This window comes from Mesoplodon bidens (assembly GCF_964165515.1).
Source record: "Mesoplodon bidens genome assembly, chromosome: 2".
Taxonomy (NCBI): domain Eukaryota; kingdom Metazoa; phylum Chordata; class Mammalia; order Artiodactyla; family Ziphiidae; genus Mesoplodon; species Mesoplodon bidens.
Window position 1 is genome coordinate 25,071,135 of NC_138177.1, and position 19,494 is coordinate 25,090,628.

General features: G+C 51.7%; 1 protein-coding gene across 1 annotated transcript in view; it reads right to left on the bottom strand.

Moving 5' to 3' along the window:
* FAM78B (family with sequence similarity 78 member B) overlaps positions 1 to 17,577 on the bottom strand; it is a gene marked incomplete at its 5' end in the record, with an annotated part of 90,130 nt that extends 72,553 nt beyond the window's left edge. The window contains one exon of the mRNA XM_081225043.1: positions 17,315 to 17,577. Coding sequence (XP_081081169.1) covers positions 17,315 to 17,577 — 263 coding nt within the window. The remainder of the gene's footprint in view (positions 1 to 17,314) is intronic.
* Between the last annotated feature and the right edge of the window lie 1,917 nt (positions 17,578 to 19,494).

A 19,494-nucleotide genomic window follows, 5' to 3' on the forward strand; every position in this document is an offset into this window, starting at 1 on the left:
GGCTCAGTTTACAACTTTGTGATAATGACCTACAGTTCCTCTTTGCAGGTTTCATCCCCTGCCACGGAGCACACACACAAAGCCATCAGCGTTCCTAGAAATTCTGAGCTCATAACCTAATTCCAGGGCTTTAAGCTCTGAGTCTGGTTCTCACCTGCCTGGGGTTTAGGCGAGATCACATCTAGGGGGAGATGAGCAGAGAGGTGGTCAGGAAGGAACAAAGTGCAGCTTCGCAAGCCAGCAATGGACACGGGGAAGGCTGTGTGTGAGGTGAGGACAGCCAGCAATGTCCTAGGGGTTGCTAAAGGTAACAGCTGGCGTCTCTTACTGGAACGCTGTGGTTCCAGAGATAAGAAGCAGGTACAATGCTGGCAAAATAACACCCAGATGGGAATCAGTGAGCAGGGGGCCTGGGGAAGTCCGCTCGTGGCTGCTGCCCGCTCAGGCCAGATCTTATCTGAGAACAGAGTCCAGGGATGAGCAAGTGAGACCTAATAAGGCTGCTTTAGGGAACTGGCACAATTCTGCCCGGAGAAGGCTGGATGAAAAGGCGACTTAATGGTGGTTGTCAACTGGTCTTTACGCATCTATAGGGTTCTCCCTTCTCTGGGTGAGCTCCCTGACCACGAAGCTTATGCTGGACTCAGCACAATGCCAAGTACCAAGGTGCTCAAAACATCAGCTGTCTGATCCAGCTGGATAAAGGGCTTTTACACAACCACATCAGGTTTTTTTCCCCAGTATGAAACACTTCCCAGCACAGTTCCTGGCACATACCAGGTATTCAGTAAATTTTTGTCCATCTAGTTATTTGTTCACCCATTAAAAAAAAATGTAACAAAAACATAGTGCCTGCAATGCCTCAGGTGCTATAACTAAGCACTTTATAAACTCATTCCATCTTCCTAACAACTTTATGATGTAGGAACTATTATTACCCCCTTTTATGAATGGGGAAGCAGAGGCACAGAGAGGTTAAGCTACCTGAAGTTACACAGCAAGTAAGTGGTGGAGGCAGGATTTGAACCTATGTGCAGAGGCTGCAAGGTCCATGCTTTTTAATACTACATTGCCTTCAGTCAAAGAGGAATGAAGGGAGATTTTCAGTGACCAGTGGCTCTGAAAGCCATGCCCTTCTCCACTGTGGCACACTCTTCCTTTTAACCTAAGGCCTCATCTTTAACAACACCAACTACGACAACGATTCTCTAACTCTGTGGTCCACCCACATAGAAGCCCCAGATGAATACAAGGTAAGATGTGAGGGGTCTAGAGAGCTGGTAACACAAAGAATTCAAACCTTTGATACTATTCTTTCAAGAGTGGTTTTTTTGGCTTACAGATACATCCTGACATACCTTTCATATGCGTGCAGTTTGGTAAGAGTGCTTGCAATAGTTTTGTTATCAGATGTTCAAATTATTTGCTGTTCCCTGCATTCTCAAGCACTGCCTGGAATATGAAGTTAACTTTTCTCTTTTAGGTGAAGCAATAATATACTAATAATGGTGGTCCGGGCATAGATTTGGAGTCCTTTGAACCTGGCGTTAAATTCTGGTTCTAGCACTGTTACACGATCTTTCAAAAGCCTCAGTTTCTTTATGAGTGAAACAGAGGTAAGATGAATTTAAATGAACTTTAAATGAGGTATAATTTGTGTAAAACACCTAGCATCTCATGTTTGTCTTGTCCCTATTAGGTGATGAAACAATGATGGATATCTGGGTTAGGAAAGGACTTACCCTGACAGTCGAGTGGGTGAGACACAGCTCAGATTTCTGAATGGGTACTAAATGGACATGAGGGACGAGACAATTCATTCTACCACTTGGAGTCAGGAGGCCCAGTTGACAATCGTGGTTCAGACCCTTTCTTCCCAATACAGTTGTCTATTAGGCAAGGCCATTCTTGTAGACTGTCGTTCCATTTTGGAGTGTGTTTCCCAGAGAAATGACAAGATTTCATAAAAAAATTCAATTCACTGGATTGAACGGCTATCAAAAACACAGACAAAATTTTTAAATAAACGCAATCCTTCGAGGATCTCAACTGGTCTGCCACTTAACTCTTTGTATGACCTCGGACACTTCCTTTTACCTCTTTTAACATCTGGGTTTTTTTTTTTTTTTTAACCTGTGAAAAATAATAAAGGAGTCAGACCTGGGAATTCCAACATCTTTTCAGCTTCCAAAGTTCTATCACTTTTTTTTTTTTTTTTCCAGCGTCAGCTACCTAAAGGGAGCAATCAATTTGGAATCAGATGGCAAGTGTGGCCACTTCCGCACTTAACCTGCCAAATCGCTTAAGCTTATGGAGCCTTGGTTTTCCCCTTGTTACACGGACAATAATATCATCTCTAAGAGTGAGCATGAAGTTCAGCAGAAGTAACATACACGAAAGCATTTTTGTAAATGCTGAAGTGCTAGCCTAGTCTTTTGTCACCGGAGTCTAGCTTTACGTGGTCCCAGCCACCCTGAGATCTCCACAGCCCTGAACAGCTCAATGCAGGGAATCCCCACCCTCCTGCCTCCATCTCTGGAGAGAATCAGCCTGAGTGCCAGGGCCATGTCAGGCATGCGTGCCTTCTCAGGGGTCCCTGGGTATGCCTTCCAAAGAGCAGACAGCTATTGGAAGGCACACCCCGCCTCCCTCCCACCCTCCCGCCTCCCGTTGGTCCTTCTCAGAGCCATCTGGAAGAGAAGGAGGCAAAACAAGCTCACAAACTGCCAGAAGCCAAATGCCAGTGCAAAATGAGCCTCGGGGGTAAGGCCCAAGGAAGAAGAGCGTGGAATCCTGGAGCCAACTCGAGCCTCTGATGCTGCAGAGAGACACTGAGGATGGCTGTGTTCGAGCTGGGTCCTGAGGCTCTTCAGGAAAGCAGCTTCTTTTCCAGCAGAACATTCTAGCTTGTCAAGGCCAACTCAGGGCCCTGAAGTGTGTACAGATGGGTGGCAAATGCAGTAGTCATTCAGCAGTCGCTTACCATACCGCAGAGACAATGGGTCCACGGAAACAGCAGTTTGCGCCTGTCAGCCGTGCCCAGTGCCCGGGGGGAGTCTGACGGACTCTCTCGTCCTTAGCTGTGGACCCAAGATCCCCATGGTGCCTTGGCTCTCCTTCTCACCCCCAGCGTCAGAGTGCTAAGAAACCTCAGCTCTTTTTATCAACGCGCCTTGCCTAGGCAGACAAATTGCTTTGAAAGACATTCATTCAAACCAGAAAAAGTAGCCACTGAAGCTTTGTCTATGGCTGAGGAACAGAACGATCTAGTAAGTAAATCATAATGTGGTAGACTAAATATCTTAAAAAACCCTCCATTACAAATTTCCTACTGAATCCACAGTTGAGCTTGCAAAATAAACCCCCAGGGGTCAGAAATGAAGAGGAAACTGAAAACCAAAGAGGTAAACAGGCTCAGCCTCAAAACGTATAAAGAAACAGTGGACAGCCCTGCAGGAAGAGTCATGAACACACAAGCAAGAGGGAGAAATTTCAACAGACTTTCTCAGTAATTGATAGATCGAGCAGATAAAACTTGGCAAGAATATAGAATATTTGTATAACACAGCTAACAAACTTGAGCTTACGGACATAAGAAATAGTGAAAACACATTCATTTAAAGCATACATAGAAGCCAATCAGAAATGTTCAGAAGTTGGATGGAGTGACCCGGAACTGGGATTTTGAACTCACGTGGAAAGTGATTTCCCCCAGGGAGACCCATCTCAGTTCTGTCCTGGGTCATGCATATATCACACCGTTGACAAATGGGGATGGCATCCGAAGAAAATGAACACTTGAGACTGGAAATGATTGCATGTAGAGTTATAACAGCTCAGGAGTTCCTTGTTACCTTGTAAATTGGTCTGCGCTCTTGAACTCTGGATATATACTTAGCCCTTGACCTGTCCCAGGGAAGACAGCCTGACCATTCCACCCACTTCTTTTTCTCTGGCTACTCTGCTTCCACTTAATCAGAGGTGTTTCTAAGAGAATACTTTTTCAATGCCTTTGTTCTTTCAAAATGGCACGACAACACCCCAAGATGCTTTTCCTTTTCGTGGAAAGTCATCAACACTTGCGTGTAATTCTAGATCCCAATCCTGATGCCCAGACATTCCAGGAAGCACGAGATGCTGAGGGAAAATCTTGGAAAAAAACCCTCTCGGCATCCAAGTAGGGGATTTCCTTCTTAGAATAACCACCTAAACATGCCTGGGTTCTGATCTAGAAGCATCCCTACTCTTCTGGGCTCAGTGGTGGCTGTTTGTCCAATTGTGGGGTACCTGGCCTATGACTCCTCAATCCTGAGTCTGAAGACATTGATACAAACCGCAGAAACTGTGGCCCCATGTGAGTGGAGAGGAAACCGTCTTAAACTCTAAGTGGTCGCAAACAGTCCCCCGTGGGTGTTGTGCCCGAGCGTCTCGGCTTCAGTGCTGGACCCACACCACTATTCATCCATTTGGTGAAAGATATTGGCTGCTTCATAAAAAAGTAACGGTGCACAGATCCTAAGGTCGACAGACGGGGTTTCCATGAAAAACTTTCTCATGTCGGCAAATGCACCTTCCTCATGTGCACAGATTCCCCCCTTCCATTCGGCACTGAGGCCTGGTGGTTACTGCGGGAGAAACGGGCCCTCAGCACTACATTTGCACCGTGACCCCTTTCCGTCAGCCTTTCTCCAGGTCCAACTCTCGGTATCAGTATGCAGCAGGTCCATCGCAGGTCCATCTCTGAAAGTCTTTTCAACAGTGACTAAGCAACCCCACCGGTACCCAGCTGGTCTGGATTCCCTGTGGGATTCAGGTCCTGAAAAGACAAGTTCTCCAGACACATCTGAGAGGAGCCGGCACTGGCCAGCGCAGGAGGATGCCTGCCTCGACCACAGAGGGGCCGCTTTGGCATTCCCAGCTCCTACCCTCCCTTGCGTTGCAGAAGCCTCTCAGCTGGGGCCACTCAGCTTGGCCACCCGCCTGGAGATGGTTACCTTAGGGGGCTTTTCCACAGAGAAGACTCTGGGGGGGTGGCTGTTCTCTGGCATCGGGGCGGGGAGGCGGTGAGAGCAGCTGCCACCTTTGCTTGGACCCCACCTCCCCCGCCCCCAGCTTCACACCCGGCAGGACAAAAGGTCAAGAGTTTGTCCTGACTTGTTGGGCAGGAACTAGGCTGAATGTGGCTTCCCTGGGTCCTGTCCACCCCCAGTCAATTGTCCTCTTTATCTTAGGGTCTTCTCTTGACACCCAGGCCTTTCTGATGGCTGCTGAGAAGGCAAGGGCAGTAGAGCATGTTCTGAACCCCCTTCCATGCTCCCTCTCTCTGCTACAGGCTGTGCGTTGACCAGCCCTGAATGCTTGTCCAGTGAATCCCCTCCTCCCTGCCCCCACCCACTCTGGGGGTGTCCCCAATGCTCGGGTCCTAGCTGTTTCAGCTTCCTCACCAGACCTCTGGAACTCTAGTTTAGTTGCCCCTTTAAGTCACAAGAAATTTTCCTCATAAAGAGCATCCCCACTCGTGAGACGAGAGTGGAAGCCCAGCGCAGTCTCAGAGGGGCCAAGGAGGATCTCATGGGCTCCCCCGGCGGCGGCCCCCTCTGCATTTGTGTCTCCTCCCTCAGAGGGAGAGGGTAAGCCCAACAGGGAGGACCCAGGAGGACGGGGCCCTGGGGGCAGGCGTCCGGCTGAGGCCCAGCAGCTTGAAGAGTGCCTGGCCCGAGCAGGGAAACCAGAGGGTCAGAGAGCAAGCAGGGAGACACTGAGATGGACACAGAGACAGCACAAGTGGTGGACAGGGACGAAGGCAGGCAGAGCCTTCAGATACTGAAAAATAGACTTCATATACTTCAAATACTGAAAAATCAGGCAGCAGGGCTGATCAGACAGGTACAGGGAGCCCTGAGAGTTACAGGACTTGAAAAGGCCAAGCCAGGTTGGTGGGACAATGGGGAGAGTCCCAAGGAGGCCAGGAGACCTAAAGGTGCCTCCTCCTCCAGGGAGGCCTCCAGGGAGGGCCAGATGTAGGTCCCAAGTGCAAGTTTTGAGAGGGAGGGCCAAAGCTGGAATGGGACCGTGTATGGGGAAGGCAGACCCCCTGACATCGCACTGGATTTCCAGAGTCTTCCTCGTGAAAGGCAGTCTGGAGTGGTGCAAAGATCCTGGGTTCAGCCAGACAGGCAGAGGTGACAGGCTGCTCGGAGGCACAAACTCGGCCCCTTCAGATCCCAACGAGGGCAAAGCAGATTGTATTGTAGCCCCGACCCGCTGGCTCCTGCTCTTCCCCGCCTCCCAGCTCCTTTAGAGTAAGCAGACAGGACAATTGGCTCAGGCCCCTATGCTAAAATGTATCGAGTTCACAAAAAATAAAAGGGGGGGGGGAAGAAAATGGAGAAAACCCAACTAAAAGCCACAACAGAAACAGAGCCTCCAGGCTGCTAGGATCTCCCTCTCAGACTCCCCCACCTGCTCTGTTCCCCAGGGGCTGCCCAGCTGAGCCCTGCTGTCAGGGGAGGGCCCTGGCCCCCTCACAATCTGTCATCTCTGATACCACTTGGATCCCGTTTCTTCTGGAGCCGCCAGGGGCCATGGAGCTATCCTGCCTGTCTGTGGGCAGGGCCCAGGGGCCCAGGGATGGCATCAGCACCTGGCCTGGGAGGGGGGGTGGTGGTGAGGGGTGGAGAAAAGAGTTTCTGTGTTGTTGGGCATCCACGCTGAATCTGAGTTTCCAATTTTTTCCATACACCCCTCCTCCCCTGGGCTGCCAAGCCCTCCCATTTCCTGCCATCTGTGATGGGCGTCTCTGGGGAGCCCCTCTGTTTTCTGGCTTGCTAATCACTGCCTATGGACACTGGGAAAAGGCTGGTTTCTCTGCTCCTGGCAACTGTGTAGACATCCCCTGGGCCCATCTGAGTTCCTCTCTGTGCGGCCCGGGGCTGTGTTGCTTCCTCCCTTGGGCCCGTGGCCATCTCTGCCCACAGACTCGGCCCCTCAGCAAATGGGGGGCGGGGGATGTGGAAAAACAGGTGGTGGCGACCCCTGATGACTGCTTTACAGACCAGGGGTGCCCCCAGCCTTGACCCACGGAGTGAGCAACCTGCTCCCCCTCAGGTCCGGTGTGGCCCGGTGGTGAAGAACGTTGTCTGTGAAGTCGGAGGGACCTGGGTCTGAGGCCCAGTTCCAGCACTCCCTCGCTGGAGTTCAGTGTCCTCTCTGGGCTTCAGTGTCCCCATCTGTAAAATGAGCAGCTGGGCCAGACGATTGCCCACAGGGCCCTGACACCCCCAAGTCAAGGAGGACTCTGTTGATCCACCACGTGCATTTTCCCGGCTGTTTCTCTGCCCTGTCATCTAGACTCTGCTATGACTGGCAGCTGGAAGCAGTCATGTGCAAGGCAGCTGGAAGGGCAGAGTGCTGATCTGGGTGCTGGGATGGCCTCCTGGGTCTGACCCCGAGACCCCGATCTCATTAACATGCCCTGACCAGCTGAGCAAACCAGCTGGGAGGTGAGGAGGCTGGTTGTTTCCAAAGTGATTTCAACCCTTTGTTCCCCAGGTCCCCACAGCAAGGACAAAAGCAAGCACTCAGGAAATAGCCTGAATGCTCCCTGCTCATCCATTTGCTCATTCATTCACTGTATCGTGCAATCATTCATTCTTAATGTGGCAGTGAAACACCATAAGGAATCACTGGAATTCTGGTTTCTGATCCTGGATCTGTCACTTATGAGCTGGGTAATGCTGGGCAAGTTACCTACCCTCTCTGGGCCTCTGTTTCATCATCTCTAATATGGGGAAAGCATGGCACCTGTCTCTCAGACAGTGCCTACGAAGCATTTAGCACTGGATAAGTGTTCAACGTTAAGTTGATCATCATTAAGTTGAGTATGTTGTTCATGGCCTCAGGAGACAGACAATAAGCAGATACCTGCCCACTCCTTAAAAGTGTACACATGTCCCAGCAAGACAGGCTCCCTGGCTCTGAAGGCCAAGAAGAAATCTTCAACAGGAGTTTGGGTTTAGTTTTTTGGCACAAATCTCTTCTCCTTCCTTAAACAAGGTGAAGGCTATTTATGGAAGTTTGAAACGGAGTCTCAAATATTTGAGTCGCTTAAAACCTGGTCTTGAAGTGAGTTCCCCAGGCTCAGCCGTGGAGGCTGCCATTTTGGAATGGAGGCTCAGCTGGTGGCTCTTGGGAGGTGGAAGAATGAGAAGGCCACATCCTGTTCTCTGTCAAGCCTCTCCCCTCCCACACAGAGCACCTCCTGCACCCTTCCGCCCGCCCACGCCTAGGGCAAAGGAACATCTCCTTTGTCTGTTTCTGGCAGTTCTCAGGTTTGCCAAAGGCTGTCCCTGTCACCACTCATGCCCTCAAGCCATGACCTCCTTGGCCTGCATGCCCCCTCAGGATGCTGCAGAGCTTGCAGACTGAGAATGCTGATTTATTGCTTCCCATTAGCCAGACCTCTGACAGCCTCGGAGCACCCCGGCCTGACACAGCCCACACGCCAGCTTGGAAAGGTCAGGTCTCAAGAGAGGAAGCCAGCCACCAAGGTGCCATCACGTGGCACATGGCCTTTTTTATTTTGTCTTAATCAGACAGCCTGAAAATTTCTCTTTGCTTCTGTTGACCATATTTAGACGTTTCTATCTACCTTCTCTTGTCTTCAGAGGCCATACACGATGCCCCCAAAAGTGCCCATGTGCCGACTGACCCTGGGGTGCTCAATGGCTCTGAGCACGTGGCTCTCTGAGGATGACCTCTCGCATCCCCACCTCCTTTCCCGGGTTGGCGCTGACCGTGCCCTTGGCTCAGGAGGGCACGAGGGCGGGAGCTGGGAGCCCTGATTCTACCAGCGCCTGCCCTCATGACCTCAAGTGACCTTGAGCACATTACTTACCTAATCAGCTTGCTTATCTAAAATGGGAAAAATGTTTACCCTAAATAGGTTCCATGATTGTTTGGGGATTATGTGAGGTCCCCTTATAAAGGGTTTCTTCTTCATGGTTTCTTCTTATAAGGAAACAAAATCATGGAAGTATATGTTAAAGATATACTAAAGATATATTGGAAAGAATATATTAGAAATCGTTTCGGACACGAATTAGTTCACGTGTGGGTCTCATCGTCCACCCAGGCTGGAAACTGCAGACCTTCCTGAGCCTGGACAGCATGGCTTACATGCTCTAGTATCACCCCAGCCCCGAGTCCCTGGCTTCTCATCTGGGGCCTGACTGATACACCTCAGGAGGACCTGGGGGCGGGGCAGGCAGTCCCCATGAGGACATGGCTGAGTTGCAGGCAGTGCACCAGGGACTGGGAGTGGCCAGGGTCCTGCATGCTGCTCAGAGCCCACGGCTCGGGGCAGATCTGGGAGGGCGACCTCTGGGTGGGACAAGAGGTAGTAGCTACCACCCTCCGCTGAGTAAGAATGGAAAACAGCCCTGGCTCTGGAGGGTTTACAAAGCGAGTCTCTCTCCTCCCCTCTGGCTCTGAGCGGGGCTGTGGGAGAGCAGTGGCTGATGCATGAGGGACCCCTCTCCAGAGGGTAAATGCTTCTCTCTGCCAGGGGAAGCCACAGGGCCACAACCTCCCTGTCCCTTGAGGCTGATCCAGAGTCACTCTCTAGTAATAATAACAGCCACACTCTATAATAATAAAAAAGTAACACATGCACAATACACTACAGTTTGGAGAGTTCTTTCACACTTTTCATCTCACTTGATTCCTGACCCCCAGCCAAGGAGACAAGACAGATCTTTTCATTGTCTATTTACATGCATACAAACTAGACACTGGATTGTTAAGGAACCTGCCAAAGGTCACACGGCTGAAAATTGAGCCCAGGTTTTCTGACTCGAATCCCTGTGCTGGGGAGCCAGCTGCTATACCTTCAACTGGCACAGTGAACAGTTCCAACTGGCTTGTATCGGAGCCACCAAGGGAGCAGGGTCCACACAGCTAACACACTGGCCTGAGGGGGCCTTGGAAGAGGAATAATAATATAAGAATTCCTGGGAGCCAGCGGAATGTCCCATGGGCTGATGGTAGAGCCAGGGGTCCTTCCCACCACCAGAAGGGGGTCCTCTTTTTCTTCCTAATCATCTGTCCAAACAGCAATTGTCTGGAGTGTTTGAGGGATGAACAGACTCACAAGTCCAGTAACTGAGTGGTCTGGGTGACTGCCTGCTGGGGTCCAGGGCTGTCCATCTGAGCTGACATGTGATCCCCAGGGAAGATTCTGGCGAAGACAGCACGGGGCTAAAACCTGCAGTCCAGACTGGCCAGCTTGGGGTCCCTGAGAGCTGAGAAGGCCTCCCCCTGCTCCCAGGGAATGAGCTTCTCAGCAGTGGATGGACCTGGTCCCTTGCCCTCCTGGCTCCACGCTCTCACAAAGATTCAGCTCAGCCACTTACTAGACGTATGCTCTCATCTGACCCCCCCTGAGCCTTAGTCTCCTCACCGGGTGTAATAGTAGCTTCTAGCTCCCAGGGTCATTCATAGGGAGGGTCAGACAAGATCAGAGGGCTACACAAATCAGAGGGAAAGGGGATATCTGGGATCTTGGCGTCTTACACCAGATTCTGCATTTCCTTATGCAATCGCCAGCCTTCTTTAACCTGGAACACGAAGCATCTGCAGACCTGACCCGCAAGCAAACAGCATTTGCCTCTGCTGTCACGTGGAAGGTCGCTGACGTCTTGCAGTCCAACACCTCCCAGCTCACCTGTCCCTGCTTTCTCCATCCCGTGTACCTGTATTTCAGCATCCCAGGCTACACAAGCCACAACTCGTGGTTAACTCCCATTTATTTCTCCCCTTCTCTTTTCTGAATCATGCGTTTCCTCCCCCTGTTCCTCCTATACCTCCCCTCCAGCTCCAGAGTTGCGCTTTATCTCCAGAGAGCTTAATGCTTCCTGATAAGACCAGCTAATCCTCTGCTGCTCCTCTTTTGCGGAGATGGAGAAGATTAGAGGCAAAGGGTCAGGCCGCCTCCCCTTCAAGGGCGCTCGGGACTTTAATAACGGAATTGGATCCTGCTTTCCCATCTGATGCTCTGGGACTGAGGGTCCCCATCATTTCTGATGAGGAACGGCTCTTGCTACTTCCGGATCACGAGGCCCCTGACTGGGGGGTGTAATGGGAATGGGGGATGGGTGTTGATGCAAGTCTCCGCAGGGAGACAGAGGAAGTAACAGACGTGAGCCCTGTGCTGAGGCGCATTGGACCTGGTAGGACAATGCACCTGGAGACTCATCAGGCTCCCAGGACAGATGAGCCGAGTTGGCCCTCAAGAGCAAAATGCCCGAAGGAGGCATCTCTATGACCGGTGAGAGCCACACTCACAGCCATGCCGCACAGGCAGCCGTGAACAAGGGGGGAGGTGTTCACTTTGGGGGCAATGAGCCTACCAGGCAAGGTGTTGAAGTGATTGCTAGGGCCATCACCTCCAGAAGTCCTGGGGTTCAGGCCGCGAGTTAATGATGCAGGTGGAACTGTGCTACGACAAGGTTCCTATGTCCCATCTCCTTGGGCAGACAGTGAATGCCACTTTGTAGTAGGGGACGTGACAGTGAGGCTTCAGTGTTCGCTGTGGTGCTCAGAACACCTCAGGGCAACAGAAGAAGTGAGAGACACGAGCCCTGGGCTGAGGAGTGGTGGATCTGGTGGGACGATGCAGGTCAAAATGACACGGAAGCACAGCGGAGTTGAACTGTATGTGCTAAGTGACTGCTGGAATGTCAAGAGTTGGACAGCTTTGTGGGGTTGCCGTAGGTTTTATAGGAGAAGCTAATTCTGCAGAGGCATGATTTGTTGAAGAGTACACAGACTATCTGAGGTCAGAAAAATGGCTCCTTTATTTATTTTTATCAAATGTTTATGGAACATCTGCTATGGGTCAAGCACTGTTCACAGAGAATAAAATGGATATAATACCTGCTTCAATGGGGCTTATATTCTGGTAGATAAGTCAGATGTCAAATAAACATATAAGTACTTGCTTACTAACTGTAACAACTAAAAGAAGAGTGTATTCCTCAAGAGAACAGGAGAACCCTAATTTAAACTATGAACTCAGGGTTGCCTCTCTGAGCAGGTAACAGTTGAGACCTGAATGGAGAGTAGGCATTTGCTAGACAAGGGTGGGCGAGAAGAGCCCTTCAGACAGAGAGCAGCACGTGGAAAAGTTCTGAACTGGGCTGGAGCTGGTTCCTTTGAAGAAATGGAAAAAGGCTGATGGGGCTTAAGAACAGAAATCCAAAGAGTGGGAAGAGATTTTCAAGTTTTATCTTGCTTGCAATGGAAAGTCATTAAAGGGTGTAAGCAGGAAAGCGACAGCATTTATGTTTTTAAAGTATCACTCTGGCTATCATACGGGGGATAGACTAGAGGGAGGGCAAGAACGGAGGTGGCAGGTTTGGTCAGAAATCCTGTCAGAGCAAATGATAGGTGATGGGGACATGTGCTAAGATGGAAGGTGTAGACGTGGTGGCTGGATGAGGGCTGTCCTGAGATGGGATCAGCAGGATGTGAGGATGGACTGGATGTCTGGGGAAGGATCCAGAGTGACACCCAGATTTTCAGTTGAAGCAATCCAGGGACTGGAGGTGTTATTTATTAAGATGGGAAAGAATGGTGGAGGTGCAGCTTTTGGGTGGGAGCTACAGCAGAGATCAAGAGTGCAGGTTTGGGGCTTCCCTGGTGGTGCAGTGGTTGGGAGTCCGCCTGCCGATGCAGGGGACGCGGGTTCGTGCCCCGGTCCGGGAAGATCCCACATGCCGCGGAGCGGCTGGGCCCGTGAGCCATGGCCGCTGAGCCTGTGTGTCCGGAGCCTGTGCTCCGCAGCGGGAGAGGCCACAACAGTGAGAGGCCCGCGTACCGCGAAAAAAAAAAAAAAAAAGAGTTCGGGTCTGGATACATTAAGTTCAAGATGTCTTTCAGACAGCCAAGTAGAAATTGTATGTAGGCACACACACCTACACTGCAGGTGACTGTGTATCACAGAGACCATCTGCTGCTATTGGGATGGATGAAATTACTATCCATCCAGTATGGAATGAGAAATGTCCTGATAAACTGTACTAGGAGGTCAGATAGAGGAACAGCCAGAAAAATAGTGTGAAAGCTAAATGATGGAAGGAGTCAAGACACAGGAGGCTGTCAACTATGTGGAATATTGATGAAAAGGCGGGTGCGTCTCAAAGTGCCTGCTGGATCTGGCAACATGGAAAAGCCCAGACGAACTGAGCAAGAACAAATTTGGAACAGATAAAAACCAGCTTGGATTGAACTGAACAGTCAACAGAGGTGGGTGGGTATAGTCAAAGCCTCAACAGTGTCGGCTCTGAAGGAGGAGTAGAGAGGCAGGCAGGAGCTGCCTCCTGAGAGGAGTGAGCTCTGACCTCCTCAAGCTTCACCCAGGACAAGGTCCTCCAAATCCTACACCATCAGCCCTAAGCTGACCAGAGACTTCCCTACGGCTCTAGAAGACAACGCACATGGGCTCAAAGGGAGTGGGAAGCGCCTCCAGCCAGCCATTGCCGGCTCTCCCCCTGACCTCAGTTTCACCTTCATCCTTGGCACGTGAACCCCACTCTTTGTTCTTGGGTATTGTACTCTAGCGTGCAAAACTGTTCCATCATGGGGTCGGGGAGGGATGGATTGGGAGTCTGAGATTAGCAGATGCAAAGTATTACATATAGAATGGATAAACAACAGTCTTACTGTATAGCACGGGGAACTCTATTCAATATCCTGTGATAAACCATAATAGAAAAGAATATGAAAAAGAATGCATACATAGGTATAACCGAATCACTTTGCTGTACAGCAGAAATTAACACAACATTGTAAATCAACTATACTTCAATAAAAGAAATTAAAAGAAAGAAACTGTTCCATCATAAAGGTCTCATGCCTCTACTGAGAAGCTCCTGTATGCCCAAGAGGCATGGAGAAGGTATGAAGATCCTCCTTATACTCTTCTGGTTAAGAAGACCTGACCTTAACCTTCTCTTTTCCAGATCTATTGTCCTAGGCCTGCCCCAACAGACCCTTTCTGACCTCATCTCCCGCTGTTCTTCCCCTTGAAAGCTCCTCTACTACCTACACATGCCCCCTTAAGACACCTTATATTTTCCTACCTCCATACCTTTGTTTTTCCCCTTTAGAACTAACTAGTCCCTCCTCCTTGCCTCACTGAATCTTATCCACCTCTCACGTTCCGCTTGAGTCCTTACACATCTAGAAAACCCGGCCTGGTCCCCTGCCCCTCTCTCTGGCCTTTCTCCTACACTGCTTGGGAGCACTGGCTTTTTCTGTGTGTGCCCCTACCTCCCACACTGAGGATCAGTGACGCTGCGTGCTTATTCCTTTGTTTTCTTTGCTGGCGCTGGTACATCAGAGGTGCTTGGTAAATATTTGTTTATTGATGGGTTGATTGAGAAAATACAGTAGCCCTTTCTCCCTGAAGGATGAAGCCTTGCAGTGGTCTCAGCCGGGCTGCATGACCAGGGCTCATCAGGGCCAAATGAGAAATAAGTGGGTGCCACAAGCATTCATAGCCTGCATCCTGTAGAATCATTGGAAGAAGTTCCAAGTCACTTGAGTTCAAGTTCAAATTAAGCTCCGGCCATCCTGACCAACAACTATTTCAAATGCTCCCGTAGAAACCTACTCTTTTTTGGAAATGTTGCAAATTTAAACCACAAAAGCTCATGTTTTCTTTTAGACCTATAGATAGAAGTTTCTTGGCATTTTAAGTTGCGGGTTTCCTCTGGCATAGTCCCTTTTAAATGTTGAAAAGGTAGCTTTCTAACCTACACTCTCTCATCGTGTCATGCTTCATGTAACAAGAGCATTGCACAGGGGTGAAAATTCAGCCTGCAGTGTTTTTTCCACTCAAGGTACTGGCTAAAGTGGACATAATAACTAATAGACTTCAGTGACTTTCTTGCAATATGAGTTTCCATCAAAAAGTTTACACTGACGAAGTTTTCAGGGCAGAAACATTTTGTGGAAATTGGTTCAATCAAATCCGGGCTTCAAAGTGGCCTTAGACACATAGCAATTATTGCAGCCATGAAGAGACAGGTAGACCCTTGACCCATTTCTAAAATAATATGCTTTGTGATTTCTTGGGGACTATTTTTGCTCCCTGGCATCAACAACAGGAAAACCAAGAATCTTAAAATACTGAAAGTGGTAGTTTAAAGGCAAAACTTTTTTCCCAAATCCCAAAGGCAAGAATTCAGCAAGGAAGGGTCAGTGAAGATGTGACCCTCTGGGCAGGCACCGACTCATGCCCATTAAAGCAGGTTCCCATGAGGGCATATCCTCTCATAGTCAAGGAAGTTCAACTACCATGTCTGTTTATACTCACCTCGGCTTCTCCTGAGGTAGAATATATTTTCTTTTATGGAAAGAATGAGTTATTTGCTTTCTGATTACTAATTTACAAGAGATGTGAGGCAACAGAGAGCCTTGGCTGTGCAGTCTTGGGAAAAGTAAGGCTGTTTCGGCTCAGGACCTCCTAGCCTCCTCCAGAGGGGCCCCAGGCTGCAATTACAGCCCCCCAGCAAGGCTGCACACTGCCATTAGGGCCAGGCCAACAGGACAAAAGGGAGGGTGCCCTTGCCCTGTCTGGGGCTTTCTCTGATTTGGCTGGAAAAAATAAGTTTCTTAAAAAAAATCTTTTAAGAGACACATGTGTTCAGATATGATCATTCTTTTGAGGGTGTGTTTGTTTTTAAATGGCATGATTCACCCCAAATAGTATGTCCCCCATGTCTCATATCCAGCTGCCATACAGAAAGACAAGAACACTCTATGTGCAGAGGCACAGAGGAAACTGGGCTGTCACACATCTTCCCTAGGAAGGAACTTTCTCCAGCATTTAGCTTTTATGGTTAAAGAGAAAAGTTCAGACTCTTTGGGGTGGGGATGGGAGGGGGGAGAAACAAAGAGACCTGTCAAAATTCCTTTTAGCACCTATGACTAGTGTTAGCTTACATGCTCTCATAGTGCAATAAAAAGCCTCCAAACTGCTGTTAAAGAGATAGTCTGACCTTTTAAAATGGAAACTCTCCCACCTTATATCCATATTCAAAAGATGAAACTTGGGAACTCTAGAGTTTTAGGTTAATAATGAAATGAGGCTGCCTTTCCAGAACAGGGTTTCCCTACAGGCTGCAAGCTAATTAGGGTGCTCTACACCTACACTGTAACAGCAGGTAGAACGCAGGCCCCAGACCTTTTAGCCATTGTAGTTGCCAACTGCCCATAGTCTACTTCTGAAAGGAGGCTGGAAGGGAGTCATGAAAATTTAGTAAATAAAAAAGTCCTGGACGCGACTGTCAGCAGCCTGCGGTTCCGGGGCAGGCTGTCGGCCCCTGGCGGCAGAGGAGTCGCCGCGATCTCGAGTCTCCACCGCAGCCGCCGAGCCCGGCGCGCACCCAGCGGCGCTGCTGAAAGAAGTTGGAGAGCTCCCAGATCGCCAACAGAATTCGGCGGTGGGCGCTGGGGAACCACTTCCAGCGTCGCAATCAGTAAAGTTTTGGAGTAAATAAAGACTTTAGACCGACAAGAGACCCATACTTTCCTTGAGCATAAGATACACACCGCACCACGCTAGCCAGAGGCTGCTCGCACAAGGCCATCAGCCCTGCTCCACCGGGACGCGCCCGGTGCCTTCCAGTTCCCACCACCCCAGTACTCGTCCAGAGGGAGCCGAGCCAGAAAAGCGGCTCTCCAGGGTTTGCGGTTCCGGATGCAAATGCCTCCAGGCTTCCCGGCCCGGGGGACAAGGGCTCGAAGTCAACAGTCGAGGGAACAAGGGCAGAACCACCAAGTCCAGCTGGGACACCCGGGACCTCCTCCTCCAAGCCCGCTCGGGTTTCTCCAAAGGACGCGCGGCACAGCCCACGCGCCCCCGGCACTCCACTCCACTCCTCTCTACAGGTCCCCCCCCAAACTCTTCCCGGGAAGCCCCACAAAGCACAGGCGGCGCCCCGAAACTCCCAGGGCACTAGCCAGCCACCCCCACCTCCGCCTCTCGAACCCTCCTTATCGCACCGTTCTCGCGTTCATGGGAGTCAGAAGCAAACCACGAGAAAATGCCTTCGCGAGGAGCCTCCCTACACACACCCGCCCTGTCACTGAAACAAAAGCGTAGGGAGGAGGGAGATGGAAGAGGAGGCGGGAGGAAGGTTTAGAAAGAGGATGGGGAGGGCAGTAAAAGGAGCTGGGGAGGAGGGTCGGGATCAGAAGAGACCGGGGCCAGGGACCCCGCTCCGACTCCGCGCGGCCGGTCGCTTACATGCCCAGGTCGCTGTAGGTGTTGAAGAACTCCATCTGGTTGCATGCCTGGATCCAGCCCACCACCCAGGTTTCGTGGCGGGGGATGGGGGGCATGACCACGCGGGCCGAAGCTTTGAAGTAGGGGGTCTTGTAGCGCAGGACGATGGGCGAGGTCTCTTCGATGCGCGTGGGGCACTGGTCGATGGTGGCGCACACATCGTACACCACGATGTTCTCGCGCCGGATCCGCGCCTTGCAGGTAATGCTTTGGATACAGCCCATCCTGCCGCCCGGCGCCGGCGCGGCGCGGCGGGGGGCAGCGCGGGGGACCGCGCGGGCAGCCGGGGGCGCCCGTCACACCGGCATGGCGACGCGCCGCCCGCTCCGGGTCCGGCTCAGCCCGTGCCTAGGAGCGGTGAGCCGGCGCCGGGCATTCTCCGAGGCAGCCCCCTCCTCTCGCCGCCGTGCCGGGTCTCCGCTGCCCCGACGCCCGCCCGCCCGCCCCTGCCCACGCCCGCCCCCTCTCTCCAGGGCGCGGCAGGGCGCGCGGAGCGTGCGCTCCTAGGAGGCGGCGGGCGCCTCCGCCGGCTCCAGGGCCAGCGCGGAGGGCAGGGAGGGGAGCGGCACTGCGAGGAGTGGTGCCCACCCCGGGCCGGAGCCCCCCGCCCCTCGCCGGAGAGGAGGAGGCGGCAGCGGCGGCGGCATGTAGCCGGGGGAGGGCGGCGGCGGCGGCGGCAGCGCCGGGTCTGTCTGCCTCCGCGGTAGCAGCAGCAGCAGCAGCCGCCGCCGCCGCCGCCGCCGCTGCATGAACCTCTGCACCGCGGCTGCCCCCCGCGTGCAGCGCACCCAGAGGCTGGCGAGCGGGCGGCCCGAGCGGCAGGCGGAGGCAGCAGTGGCGGCGGCGGAGACCTGCGCTCCCGCCGGCCCCGCCCCGCAGTTGGGCCGCGGCGACACTCCTCTGCCCCGCCGCCGCGGGCTGGGGGGGGCGCCAGGGGACTGTGGCCCAGGGTGGAGGGCCCCACAGGCTGGGCAACCCCAGACGAGATCCGCGGAGGAAACTGGCTGTACGCCATCAGTTTTGTCCCTCTCCGGCTGCCGTCCGGCTGCCGGGGTGGGGGGGGTACTGTGTAAGGGTGGGGGTGTTTAAAGGGCAGCCAGCACCGGGGTGGGGCCCGACACGTGGGGCCTGGGAGGGGCGGGGCCGCGGTGGGTGGTGTTCCGGGGGTGGGCGTGGGGTCTGTGGGGACCCCTCCTTGGTTGGGTGGGTGGGGCCGAGAAGGGCGCGGCGCTGTCCAGGGTCGAGGAAGGAACCCAGCAGTGAGTCTTTGGGGCAGCCTGAGGGTTAGGGGAGCAGCTACATCTGAGATTGGCCCGTTGTTTATAATGTAGTTTGTTAGATTAGAGTTAGGCTGAGGTCTGGGCTCCAGTATGTTGCTACATGCAGTGGATTTCCGTCTTTCCCTGACTGGGTTTTCTCTGGAAGCTTTTCTTTCCACCACTGTATATGGGGAAGGTACCCAAAGAATCCTTCCGTGCCCTAACACCAAGTCACCAAAACTCCCAAGAGTTTTGATTGAAGCTCGAGCTCAGTTTTACTCATCGCCTGCCTTCATCCAAATCTTTTCCTTCTTAGAAAACGCTCTTTCAACAAACCCCCGCACATTGGGGAATTAGAGCAGGAAGGGACTTACCCTAAACACTGCCTTTTGAATGTAGCTGCATCCCGAGACAGGTTGTGCCTTACAGAACCAACTAGCTGGATTAGAATGCTTAACAGCCTTCTTGAGGTTACCCAAGGTAACCTGGGACCTGTTAAGTACAAGGAGAACTTGAGAACATTTTTGGAACCGGGCTGGATTTAAATAGTAACTGCTTAATGATACATGTCCAGGGTACCCATTTGTAGTAATCCATCTGGCCTACAGAAAGCCTGGAATCTTAGGACCTATTCTTTTCTTTGCTTGTCCAGGGCACGTCATGGTGACTGGCACATAGTAGCTGTGCAACAGTTGTCTGTGAATGAATGAATGAGTGAACAGAAAAAGCCTCACTGTAATTGTCCTGTAGAAACTGCCACCACAGATATTGGACATCGTGTACAGTATGATGCCCTGTGTCTAATATTGTGGTCTAAAATGCCAAACAGAAAAAAAAAATTAGCAAATGGTCTTATTGGGCAGTTTATTTTTTTAACATTTG